The sequence below is a fragment of the Artemia franciscana genome, unplaced genomic scaffold, assembly GCF_032884065.1.
Source record: "Artemia franciscana unplaced genomic scaffold, ASM3288406v1 PGA_scaffold_1184, whole genome shotgun sequence".
Classification (NCBI taxonomy): Eukaryota; Metazoa; Arthropoda; class Branchiopoda; order Anostraca; family Artemiidae; genus Artemia; species Artemia franciscana.
This window is the reverse complement of record NW_027062619.1, coordinates 152,714-170,411: the sequence shown is the minus strand read 5'-3', so window position 1 is coordinate 170,411 and position 17,698 is coordinate 152,714. Positions and strand designations below refer to the sequence as shown.

Here is a 17,698-nt window from a genome sequence, read left to right as displayed (position 1 = left end):
AAGGGCTGAAACTAGAAGAAACTCAAAAGTACTTATGAATCGTAGGTTGATTCACAAAATTATGCCCGACGTGAGCATGCTGAGATACAAGGGAGGAGGGGGGTGGATATGAAGGCTATATATTTGCATACATAACCACGACAGATCTACCTATAGCCCCAGCTATCGTCCATAAAAATATCAAGGGGTTCGTATCTAGAAAAACAAAAACAGCATTTTGGACGCTTTAAGAGAGGTGGTAAAACACGGACAACAGTAAATTCTGCATCAGTCATGTTTCAACAAATAGTAATCTATTTGTGAAAGTGAAAAAATATTGATTCTAGAAATAACATAAAATTTAAACTAAAACAACCATCATGCCTGTAAATGGTTCAAAACCACAAAGATATAAAACTTTCCACCCCTGCAGTTCTTTAATTTCAGTGTCATTTCCAGAATTCGTCATTAGAATGGTTTCGTGGTTTATTTTGTCTTCAAAAGCAAGTCCAAGTTGTGTCGAATATAACTTGGTATCAATATGTGCTGTCAGTGCTGTAGTTCTTCTGCTATCAATGTGCTTATCGTTCTGTATAACTAGATTTTGCCGACTTAGCGTTATACGGTATAGGAGCTCTGCTTCCCGCCAACGGAAAAATGTAACATGTTGTAATTTGCTGTTATTTATAATAAAGAACGTTGACATGGAGAGGCCACCCACCCGAAAAGCCTCGACAGAACATAGCTACTCTCATCTTGATTGAGAAAGACACTGCATGCTACCACGTACATGGAGAGACCACCCCCTTAAAAAGGCTGAATAGAACATATCTGATCTTATTTTGATTGGGAAAGATACTACAGGTTACAACCCACATGGAGAGGCCACCCATTTGAAAAGCCTTGACAGAACATACCTGATCTCATCTTGATTGAGAAAGACACTGCATGTTATCACCTAATGGAGATACCACCCACTTGAAAAGGCTAAATAGAACATAACTGATTTCATTTTGATTAGGAAAGATACTACAGGTTATTACCCACATAGAGAGGTCACCCATTTGAAAAGCATCGACAGAACATACCTGATCTCATCTTGATTGAGAAAGACACTGCGTGCTATTACCTAATGGAGATACCACCCACTTGAAAAGGCTGAATAGGACATTACTGATCATATCTTGGCTGGGAGAGGTACTGCAGGTTACCACCTACACGGAGAGACCATCTCGACAGAACATACATCGACTTGAAAAAACCTCAACAGGACACACCTGGTCTCATCTTGATTAAGAATGAGACTGCATGTTACCACCTGTATGGAGAGACCACTCACTTGAAAAAAAAACGAATAGAATATACCTGATTTCATCTTGATTGGGAAAGACGCTGTATGTTTCAACAAGTTTTTTCGGATACCGATCACTTAACTTCTCAAGAATAAATGAGCCCATGCCAGAGCCCGTACCACCAGCAATTGAATGACAGAGCACAAATCCCTAAAAGAAAAATAATCAAACGTGACAGTCAAATGTCAAAGTCAATCTAACAAAGGAAGCATATGAATGTAACATAGGAATCGAACAAAGAAAGCTGTTTTTATTACATCGTTTTCAGGGATATGTGAGGTTTGTTTGTTAATATTATTATTTTTTGCAATATATATAGGTATGGCATGGTTTATGCCAAGGTGCAGCGTGAATGCCAGTATTTATCATGGAGTGAGAGGGCAATAAGGCAGAACACTATTTACCATAGCTCAAAGATATTTATCTGTGTTTTACACACATCTTTCCAAAACTTCACCCACGACGAAATGATTCGACAATAACATGAAAACAATAAATTAATAGCCCCGAAGAATCATCTAGAATTTCCAACCTTCAAATCCATCACAAATGGTACTTCCTAGCAGACCATCAGCTATATCCCTTAGGCTGTTTTCCATTCTCAACTTCACACGCTTCTAGAAGCCTGGAAGTGACTTCGGAGTTGAAACCATTCGAGGGTATATAATCAAGTTCTCCATCTAAATTTCCAACTCATGAGACCTGGTTACAACAAGTGTCCTGTTAAAATAGAATATTTTAAGAGAACCATCTGCATTGAAGGGCGTACAGCCAATTTGTGGTCAGTGGATTAGGAAATGAATGGGGCATACAATTTTAGTGCATAGATAAGAGAACTAGGAAACGGACCATTTGTATACAATGGCTAGATAAAAATTGTGTATACAATTAATAATTTTTAAATTAGGATACTTAAAAAAGAGTCCCTTCTAAAAATTTATACTTAACAGAGGTTTCTCATTATTTTAAATCCAAAATCATCATATACAAAGCTTGAACAATCTAGGTTTAGAGGATTTTTTAGTTTAAAAATTTCATGAACTTTTTTTTCAATTTTGACTTTGTGTAGCCATAATACTGGCTACGCAATTCAAGGGCCTGTAAAACAGCTCTTAATTTTGTCGCAATACTATATTTCAAAGTTCAATAGTCTAAAGGTTTCAATAAGACTTAATGGTCAATTCCAATACCCTGAGAAGTGCACCCCCCCCCCCAAAGGTTGGATCGGGCCCAGACTCCCAAAGTCACAAATATGGCACTAACTGTTATTTCACACTATGATTATTTCAGATTTGAGGACACATTCTAGAAAATGACAGGAATTTAGGGACCTTCTCCTTTCTTCTAGGAGGAGGGCATATCCAAGTATTTACCCTTAAACAATACAATCAGAAAACTGACTCTAAATTCTAAAACTTAGAAGCCCCATGCGCTCAACAGAGGTTTGGTCAGGTCCAGGCTCAACTAGGAAACCCACTATTAATTTCTGAAAAATTTGGGTGAAATCCATCAAGTCCCTTCTGATTAATGTTATAATGAAAAGAATTTAATGATCACTCTGGGTCACGTCGGTACAAAGTTACGAAAGAAATGACAAGGACACCAGAATTTATGTTTATAAATATTTGAAGTTAAATAAAATAAATACATGTTTTTTTATAATAAAAAAAAACGACTCGAATAAAGCATTAAAAAAATTATAGATGATTAGGTACAATGAACTATCGAACAGGTTAATAGATATAATGCAAATCATGTGGGATTTCAATTTGATGAGAAAGACAATCACAAAAATCTAGGTATGTTTTAGGCAATATAGAACAAGACCAACCTCAAGACTATCACTGTTATCTGCTTCTCTGTCGACAATATCGAAGATTTCTTCAAAGAGACGGTCACCATGGCTATATCCAGCAGCCCAATTGTTGCCTGCTCCACCGCCATCTTTTGAAAGATAAACATTTTCTCTGTTGTATAGCTAAAAATGTTATATCCATTAAACAGAAGTAAGTAGGATTCAATTATAAATATTCAAAGACTAAAAACTTCAGCCGGTCACCTTTTCAAAAATCATTCATTTTTTCTTAGTTTCTTAATTCTCAGTCTAGCCGTGACACTTTCTACAGCTTTTTTTTTTTTTTTTTTTTTTTTTTTTTTTTTTTTTTTTTTTTTTTTTTTTTTTTTTTTTTTTAATCCAACTAAGAACCGTGTTTGTGAGAGAGTAGTCCTACTTTTTTTTGTCTTTTTAATTCAATTGAGAACAACCTAGCTACTCACACCCGACACTTAAAGGAGTTATTAAGTAAAAGAATAACTATGAATCACAAACTTTCTTTCCAAAACAGTATGGAAAACTGATAAGAGATGAACACCATCTAGCGTTGGCTAGAAAAATGCCAATAGAATTATGAAAGTTTAATAAAAACAAAGATGTATAAATTTAATTATTTTTTTTTACTTCTTCTGTACATTAGGCCGAATATTAATAAAGACCGACTTTTCTCAAAGGGTAAAAAAGGCAGTATTTGTGTTTGACGTTTAGACTAGCTTAATTTTCTACATACTAAATTACCCCTAAGTATTTTATAATCCCAAGAAGTTGCAAAAAAATGAAATAAAAATAAATCTATCAAAACAGAATTTCAGGTTGGATCCAAATCAGCTTAAACCGTAATGAAATAAAAAAAACAAGTTTTTTAAAATGAAAGTAAGGAGCGACATTAAAACTTAAAACGAACAGAAATTACTCCGTATACGAAAGGGGCTTTTCTTCCTCAACGCCCCGCTCTGTACGCTAAAGTTTGACCCTTTCTCTTAGCTCTACTTTTTGAAAAAGGAAAAACCTGACTCTCACACCTGAAAACGTCCGTACACTTCCCAGTAACCATTACTATGTGTAAACACAGGTCAAAGTTTGTAACTTGCAACCCCTCCCAGGGAGACTGCGGGGTAGTAAGTCGTCCCCAAACACATAGTTATTAGGTTTTTTGACTATGGTGAATAAAATGGCTATCTCAAAATTTTTATCCGGTGACTTTTGGGAAAAAATGAGCGTGGGAGGGGGCCTAGGTACCCTCTAATTTTTTTGGTCACTTAAAAAGGGCACTAGAACTTTTAATTTCCGTTAGAATGAGCCCTCCCGCGATATTCTAGGACGACTGGGTCGATACGATCACCCCTGGAAAAAAAACAAAACAACAAATGAACACGCATCCGTGATTTGTCTTCTGGCAAAAAATGCGAAATTCCACATTTTTCTAGATAGGAGCTTGAACCTTCTACAATAAGGTTCTCTGATACGCTGAATCTGATGATGTGATTTTCATTAAGATTGTATGACTTTTAGGGGGTGTTTTCCCCTAATTTCTAAAATGAGGCAAATTTTCTCAGGCTCGTAACTTTTGACAGGTCAGACTAATCTTGATGAAAGTTATATATTTGAAATCAGCATTAAAATGCGATTTTTTTTATGTAGCTATTGGTATCAAAATTCCATTTTTTTGAGTTTTGGTTACTATTGAGCCTGGTCGCTCCTTACTACAGTTCGTTACCACGAACTGTTTGATTGAAATCCAAAGTTTGAATAATCTTAAATAAAGCTTGTTTATACAGTTCTGCTTTGTAATATACACTATCAACGGTAGCAGCAGTTTGACAATAATAACAGCGTGGCACTAGCAGTTGCACCGACACTATTAAAGCCGCAGCTTATGCTCACGTTTTATCTTTTTTTCACGATTTCTATGTATATAAAAAGGAGGAGTACAGAAGCAGAAAACAAACAAAACTGAATAAATAAATAGACTTTCAATTGCAAAATTGAAATAGAAAAATTTTACTATCAAACTAAATTATACTCCGAAAGAGTATGATTTGCTTGCCCTTATCGCAGCAAATTTGTCTCAAAATTTGGGACTAAAATTGTTATCGATAGTAAAAGACAACTTTTCACAAAATGTATACTTTTTAAGGGAATACGTGGCTTTACCCGACAAGACAAGGCTTGCACAGCTTATTTGTAAACGTTAACTACGCTTACAGCTAAAAAATGTTTAATCCAATGTAAAAATTACTTTACTTAATGCCCTCTAGCAAACAGTATCAAGATCCTTGCAGTTACTTTCTCCAATGACTTCAGCTTTGCGGCACATATCGAAAACGTGGTTAAAAGTACAAACACTAGTCTACAGACTTTAAACAGTATCCGTAGGTTCACTGCGAACACAGAGAGTATTAAGCATGCATACCTAACGTACGTCCGCCCCATTCCGGAATATGCGTGCCCTGTTTGGGTGCCCTCAGGGCTTAGAACAGTGTATCTTTGTCAGGAGCATGAATCGGTTCAGAAGCGACGGTATCGATCATCTTGGGCCGCCGTGACATTCCCTACGAAAAGGCTCTGGAACAGCTAGGACTGCCGTCACTCCAAAACCGGTACGAAACTCTGATAATGAGTTTTAAAAAGTTCTTGCTTTCTAAATCTCAGCACCGTGACATTCTACCTGATCAATCTCTACCATCAAGAACGAGAAAGCAAGATAAGTTAGTTCACGTTATTGCAAGAACAAACCGATATGGTAATTGGTTCGTCCCGGTTTTCGTCGAAATGTACAATAAGAGTTGATGTTTATAGTTTGATTTATATTTACAAGTGTAATTTGATTTTGAATATGTTGTAAAGAAACGCAAATCAGCGATAGCTGTCAGGTTTTTGCTATGAAACCTGTCTACTACTACTACTACTACTGCTTACGTTCCCAGCTTAATTATTAGTATGTTATTTTTTTTTTCTCTCCTACGATTTCCATATTGTATTGTGTCGGATTAACGACGCCTCTCGGCTACTAAGGTCCTTGCATTGCCCCTGCAGTGTGTTGAACATCTAGACTCAAAGCTAAGATTACTGAGCTGAGATCAAATCCACTGCACCTCCATAGGACTACAGTTTCTCTATATATCAACGAAAAACAAGTTGTATAAAATCCTTTTTTATACAACTTCAACAAATTTGATAGTTCAAAAATCAACAGACTCTGAATTGTCAACTTGGTGGAAGCGATGATTTGACAGCCATGGCTAATTAGAATAAAAACCAAGACAGATGGTCCCCATGAAAGACATTATAAAAAATTTTCAAATCATTCGTTTTTTTTAATTATTCCATATCTGACATTATTCGTCTTCCTAATTACATTTGAGGCTTGATTTAAATGTTTTTTAGATTGAAACACGTTAAAAATCTTTGAAAAAAGCACAATTTTCCTATTTTTCCGGCAACTTTAGAACCTTCTTTAAGAAAAAGTCTAAGTAATATCGTAAATGTGGCTCCGTGAATTGATAGATTTGAAAATAAATGAGTAAAATAATATTAGTATTTTGTTCTCGTTGAGAAAGTTACAGCTTCAGTGCTGTCTTACAATCCCTTGTTTTAGAGAGAACAAATACCTTAAGGAAGGATGTAATAAGTCTTTGAGAAAATCCAAAATCTTTGCTACCTTAACGAAAAGGCACGTTCCGTCAAGGCAAATACAGGCGCAAAGTAAAGACAAACCCAACTTCGTCCTTCAACCTTAGAAGAGAATCCAAGCAAAGTATAAACAAAAAATGTCGAACGGTATCAAAGAGTTTAGAAATTAGATTAGCCGGACACTTAAGCATTTCTCACGATATTCGATAGGTCCCCCCAAAAAAATTAAATTGAATTTCCCATCAAACTCTGATGCCATTACTCAAAATGTTGGTTAGAGGTAATCAAGAGACGTTGTCAGAGAAAACCAATCCCTCTTAATTTGAAGGATAAGTTGTACAAGATCAAGAGGATAAAGTTAGGTAAGATATATTTCAAACAAAAATTATTCAATAAATAAAATAATAAATTCTCAGAAAAGCTCTATAGTCTGTAAAGAAGAGGAATACTGAAACTAAACTTTTAAATGTTTTACTAGAACATTAGAAAAGTTAGGCCAATAAATAAAGTCATGGGGGAATATTTGAGCCCCGATGACAAGACCAGAAAAGTTCCTCGCTTGTAGCATGGCTTCCATAACTGTGTACAGTATTCTACCCCTAAAATACAATACATTTTGCGGATATTTCACTGAATAAGCCCTCTATCCTAGATAAAACCACATAGGTTGTCTTAAAATACTACTTGACTCACATATACAAATCTTTTACTTCCCTGTGCTATTTCGGCTCTCGATCTGGATCATTCCCTCAGACACATAAAATATCTTATAAAATATCAAATAAAAAATATCATTAAATATTAAATAAAAGTTGTCCCTGTTCTCGAACTGGTTGGCGATCCAATGAACATGCTCATAGATACTTACTTAAGTCCTGTCCATCCTCGCGGGACGTTTTGGGGCCACTTCTTTTGACAGGGCATGAACTAGGGCTCGGTACGTTGTTCTATCGTGTGCAGTTCGAGTCAACTCAACGATGCGCTTTCGGTCAAAGTTTTCAATCCACCTCTTGCTAGGTCTTCCTCGTGGTCGAGATCCGTCTATGGTTCCTTCGAGGGAGATTTTTGGTAGACGGTCGCGGTCCATTCTCTTGACATGTCCGAGCCATCGCAGTTGTTGTCGTTTGATTTTATTTAGGATTGTGTCGGGGGACTTCACCCGTCTTCGCACCTCCTCATTGGTCACATGTTCAGTGTAGGTGATTCTTGCGATGCGACGGAGACATCTCATCTCGAATGCAAGTAGGTTGCGCTCATTTTCGATCTTCAAGGTCCAGGTCTCACACCCATATATAGCAATTGGCACAATCAGGCTGTTGAAAAGTTGAACTTTCAGCTGGTTCGACAGGTTTCGGCATTTCCAGATATTTGTGAGCCTTTTAAAACTGGAGCTAGCAAGAGCTAGGCGGCGTTTGATGTCGGAGGTATGACAATTGTCCGCTGTGAGGAGACTGCCCAGGTAGACGAATTGGTCGACCGTTTCAACTGGCTGACCGTCGATCACTATGGAAGGAGTAGCCGCTTGTTTTTGGCGTGACGTGACCATAGCTTTCGTTTTTTTGGCGTTAATTTGCATGCCAAAAGGTTTTGTGGCTTCGTTGAGACAGTCTGCTTGTCTTTGGAGATCATCGACCGTCGTAGAGAGCTGGTCGATGTCGTCAGCATAGGCGAGCTTGTTTACTAGGACTCCACCTATTTTGGCTCCATGTTCGTCTGGTATCAGTGACAGTATGGCGTGAAGAAACAGGTTGAACAGGTGGGGCGACAGAATACATCCTTGTAAAACTCCCGAGGATGTTGAGAATTCATCAGAGAGTCCATCAGTGGTGAGTATCCGGCTTCTGGATTGGCTGTATATATTCTCAATAATCGTGATGATTTGGTCGGGGATACCGTAATGTCTTAGGATGTGACACAGACCTTTCCTCCAGATTAAATCGAAGGCTTGCCGAAAGTCAATAAAGAGATGATATAGGTCTCTGTTGAACTCGACAAAGCGTTCCATGAGCTGAGGAACGGGGAAGATTTGGTCAATGGTCGATCGTCCAGGTCGGAAGCCAGCCTGGTATTCACCCAGAACGGAGGCTGTAATTGCTTGGATTCTACGTAGGAGAATTTTGGTCAGTATTTTAGTTTGATGACTGGTCAAGCTGATAGGGCGGTAGTTCTCACACTCTCTTCTTGAGCCTTTTTTGTGGATTGGGACCACTGCTGCCTTACACCATAGCTGTGGGACATGGCCCGTTGACCATGCGGCTGACACAACTTTGTGGTACAATTCGACGACGTCCTCTGAGTCAATGTTAATTAGTTCAGCAGTGATACCGTCCGGTCCTGGGGCCATCCCTCGTTTCAGGGATCTTGTCGCTGCCTCATTTTCTGATTTTAAGAGTGGTGGTGGAGGTTCTCGATCATTAATGGGGAAGGATTTTAGGATGCTGGGATCGGCAATGATCTGCGGATTTAATTTATCTTCAAATTCCTTCCATCGTTCGAGTTTCATTTTTACGTCGTTGATGGGATTGTTGTGTTTGTCTAGGATTGCTGTGGAGATGAGATCTTTCCTGCTAGACAGTTCACGAACTGTTTTGAAGAGTTTTTGACTGTTTCCGTTCCTAAACTGGGTTTCGCATTCCTTGCATTTCTCGGTAACATGGTTACGCAAGGCCTTTCGGACTTCTCGTTCGATTCTCCTTTTGAGATATTTATAGGTGTCTCGGCTGCATGGGTCAGCTTTGTTGTTGCAGAGACACTTTTGGTTACATGGTTGGATTATTTCTTCAGTAATCCACGGCTTTTCGTCTTTCGTTTTCCTCCCGAGGACATCATTTGCTGTCTCCAAAACTGCAGAAGTTGCATGCTCAGCCAGTTGATCAATCTCTTCGACGGTAGTGAGGGAAGTGAAGTTCTCCAGGATAGCTAGGAATTTTGACGATAGGCTGGTGGTATAGGCGCCTTTTTTATGGGGTCGCGAAGCAGCTCTGTCCGGAATCTAGGGATTCTTGTCGTCTTACGGAGTCGTTTCAGTCTTAGCTTGAGTTTGGACATCAGGAGTGAGTGATCCGAATCAAAGTCTGCACCAGGAAGGGATACAGTATCCATTATTGAGGACTTCCAGCGTTTAGATATCAGCACATAGTCTATCATGTTTTCAGTTACTCCGTCGGGGGATCTCCAGGTGACCTTACGGCGGTGTCTGTTTTTAAAGGCGGTGTTAGTTATATACAGGTCGTTTTCTCTAAAGAAACTAATTAGCTTTCACCTCTTCCGTTCAGTCGGCCATGGCCGTGCGGTCCATGTAGAACTACCAAAGTAGAACTGTTCGCATTCTTCACCGCTTCGAGCAGAGTCAGGAGCATATACCTGGATGATGGTTAGGTTTGACACGGATCCCTTTAGTCTATCCTTTCTGATACGGGCGTGAAGGAGATCAGCGCCTTTTTTGTAGTTGGTGAGAGGATGAATCCAACACCCTGTCTGTGAGTGCCATCGGTGCGTCCCGAGAATAGGAGGGAGGTTCCGGAGATAGTTTCTTCACCGGTTAAGGGGAGGTGTGTCTCAAATAGCCCGACTAAGTCCCACTTGTATCGGTTTAATTCTCTCAGTAGTAGATCCATTTTTCCTGGTTTGGCTAGTCTGGGTATTGAGTGTTCCTATGTTGAGTACAGTTTCAGTGGAGATGAGTCGCAGGGTATCCTCATCCCGTCCGGGGGTCGTCATAGCCCTATTATGATCGTCAGCTTCCCCGTACGCGGTAGCATGTTCGTCGGTTTCCCCGTACGCGGTAGCATGTTCGTCGGCTTCCCCGTACGCGGTAGTATGTTCAATGTTACTTCCATTCACCATCATCATCATAATCATCAAATTGCTAGGTTCGTCGGTTTCCCCGGACGTGGTAGTAATTCTATTTTGATTTATAGAGCCCATAATTCATTTGTTAAAAGGAGAGGTTTCATGGCTGGTTAGGAGACGGCGGTAAGCCACTCCTCTCCGTAAACTTGCAGAGGCTGTTGTTCGTCGCTGAATCATCCGCCCTTTCGCAGTTGCCCTCCTGAAGAGGATCCTCCCACGATGATAATCTGCCATACCATACGATTTTACCCATTGTTGGGAGAAGGTTTGAAGCTGACGGGACATATCCACACGCCGGTGGGCCCAGCTCAGTCTACATCAGAGGGATCTTCTTCCTCCTCCGCCTGAATTTATGTCCCCCAGGCGAGGGTATCCCATTTATATTTTAGGACCCCCGGGGGCTGGGTCCATAGATGCCTCTAAGCATTTCTCGCGCAGCCGATAATACGAATGCCGATGGTGAGGGTATAGACTAAACTGTCTCCTGTCTCATCATCAGGACTGGATCGAGCTTTTAGCTTAAGGATGGCGTAAATTTAAACCAGGAGTGGCTTTTGCACAAGTTTAAGCAAACATTGTATCTGTTTTTACCATAGAAACATTTTTTTGGCTTTTGCAAAGCTTAATATTGCGAAGATGCATAAAACGCATGGAGGTATCATACATGTTAGAGTTCAAGTAACACAAGTTAGGCCCAATAAGTTGAATTTCTTTTCTTTGCAGCTATTGCAATTTTTTTTCGAATCTTTGATTCACTTTTGTATAATAATAAACAGGTTTCCCATAAACAGGTTGCGGACACTTAACAATTATGTATAATAAGACGTACAAGTAAGGTGTAGACCTATATACATTAATCTACACAAAGAGCGATGTGGGAACAATGCATTGTTACTAGTATTATATTTTTTTTCTTTTTTAGACCAGGGCACTTAGTATAGATATTGTAGAGACTTCGAAAAGGGTTCATTCGACTGGGAATTGAAAGGGCTAGCGCCCTTTTTAATAGTCAAAAGTGACTGGAGGACAACCAGCCCCCCCCCGCCCCCATGCCCATAACTTCCACAAAAAAATCCGATCAAAACTTTGAGAAAAAACATTTTGTTCAGCATAGTTGAAAGGTCCGGATATTAGGTCTTTGACGATGACAACACCCCCACAGCCTTTAGGGCAAGGATTATAAGTTAGGCTCTGGGGGCATATAAAGATTTCATAGAAAGGCTGGTCGTATAAACTTTGGAGGAGGCTCATCGGATTGGTAATCAGTTCTTCTAGTGCCCCCTCTATCAGAGTCAAAGTGATTGGAGAGCAGATATTCTGGCCACACGTCGTATTTTTTTTCTGAACTGCATCTGATAGAAGTTTTGACACAGCCATTTGTTGTCGTAGAAACTCCAAAAAGGCCTCATTCGTTCGGATACTGAAAGGGATAGTGCTTTTTTTTTATAGTCAAAAGTGATTAGAGGGTAACCAGCCCCTCCCCCCGCAGGTCCATCATTTCTCCAAATACATTTTACAAAAATTTTGAGACAGCTGTTTTGTTCAGTGTAGTTGAAAGGTCCGAAATTTTTGTCTTTGAGGATGACGCCCCCCCAACCACCCTTGCGGGTAGGGTTGTAAGTTATGCCTCGAGGGCATACAATGTTTGAAAGGGTGATTGTGTAAGCTTCAGAGGGGACTTACTGGATTGGAAATCAGAAGTTCTAGTGCCTTTTTTAAGAGTCAAAGTGCTCGAAGAGCAGCTACACCCGCCCACGTCACCTTTTTTCCAAATGTATCCGATAGAGATTTTGAGATAGCCGTTTGTTCAAAAATAGTCCAAAGATCACACAATAAGGCATTTGGGGTTGGCACAATCCCCAGAGCCTAAGAGTAAGGGCTGTAAGTTATGCCCCGGGGGTACATAAGATTTTAATGGAGGGGGTGGTCATGTGAACTTTAAAAGAGCCTCTTTTGATTGGAAATGTATAGTTCTAGTTCCATAAGAGTCAAACATGATGGAGGGCAACTAGCCCTCGCTGAGATCCTTTATTCCTCAAAAAGCTTTTGATTAAAATAGTGAGAGAGCCATTTCGCTAATAACAGTCCAAAGAGCATATAGCTATGTTTTCAAAGTGGACACAACCCCCCCCCCCCCACCAAAGTCCAGGGGCAAGAGTTGTATGTTATCCCCCGGGCATCCAAGATTTTTTAAGAAGCGCGTGGTCTTATAAACTTTGAATAGGATGGGGCTCATTTGATTGAAATTTTAGTGCCCTTTGTAAGAGTTAAAACGGAATGGAAGGCAATCAGCCCCCCCCCCCTCCCAAGCCTATCATTCCCCAAAATACATCCGATAAAAATTTATTTGATCGATTTTTATAGTACTACTTCTATCACAACTACTTGTAAGGTTAAAAGAATTAAGATGAAAACTTCAAGAAGTATATCAATACAATACAAGAAGTATGTCGAAGGAAATATCGACAATATCATAGCAGTGGCTAATTGTATAAGTTGATCAGTAATACTACTTCTGTGACGACTATTATAACTATACCTAGGGATATGAAGGTGAAGCTTTCAGAAATCTGTTGCACGGATGATAATCTGCCATCCGTATGCAGGCTGTCAAAAGGACACATCAGCTATATTTTAGGAACGATTTCGCGTGTGAAATTAAAACTTACATAGCTTATTGTGGGGGGTGTTGAACTAGCCAAAAAACAATGTTTGCATCATAATACTATTACTTCTACTGCTACAACTACTACAATTGCTATTATTATTATTACTGCTACTGCTACTACTACTGCTACTAAAGTTAAGACTACTACTATTAACTCTATTCTTGCTGCTATAACTACTGGTCCTACTGCTACTGCTAATAAAACTAAGTGTATTAAGGCGAAAATTTTTTGTATTATTGAAACTGCATTGAAATGAACCAAAACGCAATACGCCCACATAGGTTGTCAAGAGGACTTATCAGCAATGCTTCAGGGCCGGTTGATGGTATTAAGTTAAAAATTTCATCGTGGGTTGAAGAGGATGTTTAAGCAAAACAAAGGTACTATGTATATACTGCTACTAATGCTACAACACAAGCTAAGAGTATTAAGACGAAGCTTTCAAGGGAAATTTAGGCGGATGTTGATCTAAATCAAAACGAGCTATGATAATGTAGATTGTCAAAAGGGTGACAAAGCAATATTACAATAACGGCTTACACTATTAATTTAGACCTTTTAGGGTAAGTTTAACGAATTTTGAACTAGCCAGAAGACACTGTGTGCATACTTTTAACGCTACTTCTACGGTTACTGTAACTAATGATACTAAGGGAATTAAGTTGAAACGCTCAGGGACAGTTTCAATTAAATGAGAAAAACATACACATGCAAGTATTAAAAGGGCATATAAGTAAAATCATAGGCAGCAATTCTGTCATAGCTAGTTCTATTATTGATATTTCAAAGGAGCTAATTTGATTGCAAATTCAGAGTTCCAGTGCCTTTTTTAAGAGTCAAATCTGATTGGTGGACAATCAGCCCTCTTCTTTAGCTCATAATTTTCAAAACACTTCCAATCGAAATTTTAAGAGAGCCATTCTGTTCAGCATAGCTGAACGATCTTGTACCTGTTTCTCTAAGGCTATTGCATAGGTCAACCCACACTTATGCAATTTACCCATTAAGCTTAAAAACTAAATATTGTCTGAATTAAATCAAAACGCATTGTGTGTGCGCTGGTTGTCCAAAAGGCATTTCAGCAATATCCCAAGAACAACTGAGGGTATTATGACCAACCTCTCGGGCTACTTCTATTACTACACCTGCTCTTAAAATTTAACTGAATCAAAAGTAGGCTTATGTGTATCCAAGCTGTCAAACAGCATAGATAGATAGATAGATAAATTTTTGCAATGGTGTTAAACTTTATTTTTCAAGTCAATTAAAAAAGGCATAAAACTAAATTAAACTACCACTATTTGTGTCTAGATTTTTAGAATGGTGTATGTTGTAAAAAATTGTAGAAAAAGTTTCTCCAGCATCCAACTAGACAATAATTCTTAAAGGACCACCGAAAAGATTTGAACTACTATTTTCTTTTTCCCTGAAAAATACTATGTCAGCATTAAACAGCCAATCTGTTTTTCCCTGCAAAAAGACTATGTCAGCATAAAACAGCCAGAAATTAATTAAAAAAAACTTTTTCAACAAAATAAGTATTCAAGCTTATTATATGAAAATATGAAAATAAGTATTTTCAGCTTAGTAATAAGGTTTACTGACTAGTAGGAACTTCCAAGATGACCTCCTTCCTTTAAAAAATGGGAATAAATTTTTGCTGAGATGATGAGGTAGATTGAAAACTAACCTTAGAATATGGAGAGCAAAGAATATTGTTTATCACTCTAGGTTCCAAGTCCAGCAGAACAGCTCTTGGAATATAGTGCTCATCATCAGCCTAAAAAAACAAAACAACATGAGTCACTTTCTCATTCTACTAGCTCAGGCTTTCAGCCCTTGCAAATATAGTCTGACAGCGACTAGGAGGCAGTGACGGTTCTCGCCTGTCTTGTGCTTGGGGCAAAATCTTGATCCCCCCCCCCTGTCTCTCACAAAACTGTCAGGCCAAATTTTAACAAATTATAAATCTACTAACAAAATTATCTTCAATTTTTAATTAATATTCATTTTTTTATCATTATTATTAATTATGTTAATCATCATTATTTTTTTTATTTAATTTCATAAATTAATCAATAATTAATTAATTATTTTCATTTATTAAGTGCACCTTCTGCTTTATTTAAGTAAAAATTCAAAAAATACAAAATGATTATCACTGTTAGATTATTTATTCCAAACTTTACACCCTTAAAATTTCTGCTCACGGGGCAAGTGTCCCCTATCCTTCCCTTAAAACCAACTCTGCTAAGAGGGGCGCAAGAAAGCAGACAAATGGAATTGCAGTCTCCTTTGATTGCATAGAGACAGCTTTTGTTAACTTTCTCTGCTTTCTTAGGCCTTCAGTCCTTGCAAATGTAGCCTAACAGGGCCTAGAATTTTTGGCGGGGGTTTCACATCATTTTGGCACGAAGCATTTTTTAGCATTAGAAAGTAATTTTGTTTATTACTTCGTACTGTTTCGTGGTATTCTTACGTCATGTACGACCTGTATAATTGTTCTCTCTTCAAAAGTTTGAAAGCAGGATGCCAAAGGCTTTTTTTTATTTCCTTTGTGTGCAAAATCATAGGCGGCAGTTTGAGGCCTCAAAATAAGGTTCAGTTTTGAAACTGAAATATTACACAAGTGCCTAATAGCCTAATTTTAAGTATTGTCTCAAAACTTATAAAACAGTTTTATTCAAAGAAACCGCAAGTTTTTTGGCATTTTTGAAATATCGTTTCTTGCATGCGTCCACGCGCTTAACAAACATATTGATCACATAGGGCGGGATCAATCAGTTCCCATTAAGCTTATATGCCTTTGCAAGATTTTGGTATGTTATTTTAGTATAGTTCTGATAACATGACAGGTTGGATCCAGGGAGAGAAAGGTTAGAGAGTTAGACCCGAGTTTGCACCTCCCCCTCCCCGATTTTTTTTCTGAACTGTATAACATAACAAAATGCGTCTAATAAAATTTTTGATGCACTTGTTAATGTCCTTTCGTATCCCCCCCAAAACATAGACCCTCCCCCTGCCGAACAAACATCCTGGCTAAGGCCTTGAATAAAGTATAATGTATAAACAAGAGGTTTGTTACCATTCGATACCTCAGATTCAGCTTCATCTATCTGATAAATCATATTTTTTAGGTTTCCTGCAACTTTTTTTGAATAATCGACCATAGGAGAATAATATGCAGAAACACGTAACTTTTTTTATTTTTTAGCAATTTAAGATTATCTTTAAAGAAAACAAAATATTATGTGACTGACTAGATGAATGGACAGATCTAGAAGTAATGGTACTCGAGAAGCAGGTTATTGGTGAAAGCACCCTTGAAATTGTCCTTCAATGATCATGTGTTTATCCCAGCGTAAGATTACTCTTATTTGTATTATTATTTTTGCCAGTTCTTCTTTATTAAATTTGTCTGTATTTATTAGAATCTATTCGTTTTTTACTTTTATTTATTTATTACTCCATCAGTGTTGTATTTTTTTTCATTTATGATGGGCAATACACATACGTGCATTCAGGATGTAAAACTAAAAGCAAGCATAAATTGCTGAAAAGAAGATATGAAACCTATAAAAAGAACAGGTAATATAAGTCACTATAATTGCTGGTTCGACCTTGAAGTTACAAAAATTGGAAATCTTTTGAAAATGTAAAAAAATATATATAATAGTAATAATAAAAAAAGCGAAGTTGGTTTACAGCCAGTGGAAAAGAAAAAAACAAAGCGAAAAGACAAAACAGATATATCAGCAGGGACCTATGCCAAGCATTCCACGAAACAAAAGAGAAAAAAAGACAACAAAGAGCAAACTAACATTTCAAGTGAACATTAGCACAGCAGAAGGGTGTTTGTTCTGCTTTGGTAGCCTACGTTTATTTCAAAAGGTTTTTTTTCTTTTAGCACTGAGGACAACTTGGCAATGTCCTTCCCTAAGTATCGACTTTTGTTTTTTCACTCTTTTTCCACTAGCTGAAAATCACATTCGTTTTCTAGTTGTTTTATTTTATTATATTTTCTTTTTTTGTCAGATGTCATCCATCCTTCCTGTAATTTGAATCTGAACTATTCAATATATAATCAAGACATTCTTAGAACATAGTTTTGGACCTATGAAAATGCAAATTATGCTATGCAAATTCCAAAAAAATGTGTAGACTGGAAATGCGACGTCATGACTGATCCTTGTAATCCATAATCTGAGACTAAAGAGCCTCCTAAAGAGACTAAAGTACTAGTTGTGAGCGTTTTCGAAATAAGTGTGATTCCTTTCTGATGCGAACGGGTAGTTCTGAATCCAAGAGGCCTGGTACCCTCCCGGAATCTCTAATATATATATATATATATATATATATATATATATATATATATATAT

The 17,698-nt window shown here is 38.0% G+C and overlaps 1 protein-coding gene across 1 annotated transcript in view; it reads right to left on the bottom strand.

Annotated features, from left to right (window-relative positions):
* Nucleotides 1-185: 185 nt before the first annotated feature.
* LOC136041270 (tubulin gamma-2 chain-like) overlaps nt 186-17,698 on the bottom strand; it is a 33,813-nt gene continuing 16,300 nt past the window's right edge. The window contains exons 4-6 of the mRNA XM_065725876.1: nt 15,010-15,099; nt 3,163-3,309; nt 186-1,481 (exon numbers count right to left, since the gene is read on the bottom strand). Of these exons, the coding sequence (XP_065581948.1) occupies nt 1,272-1,481; nt 3,163-3,309; nt 15,010-15,099 (447 nt within the window). The 3' untranslated portion in view covers nt 186-1,271. The remainder of the gene's footprint in view (nt 1,482-3,162; nt 3,310-15,009; nt 15,100-17,698) is intronic.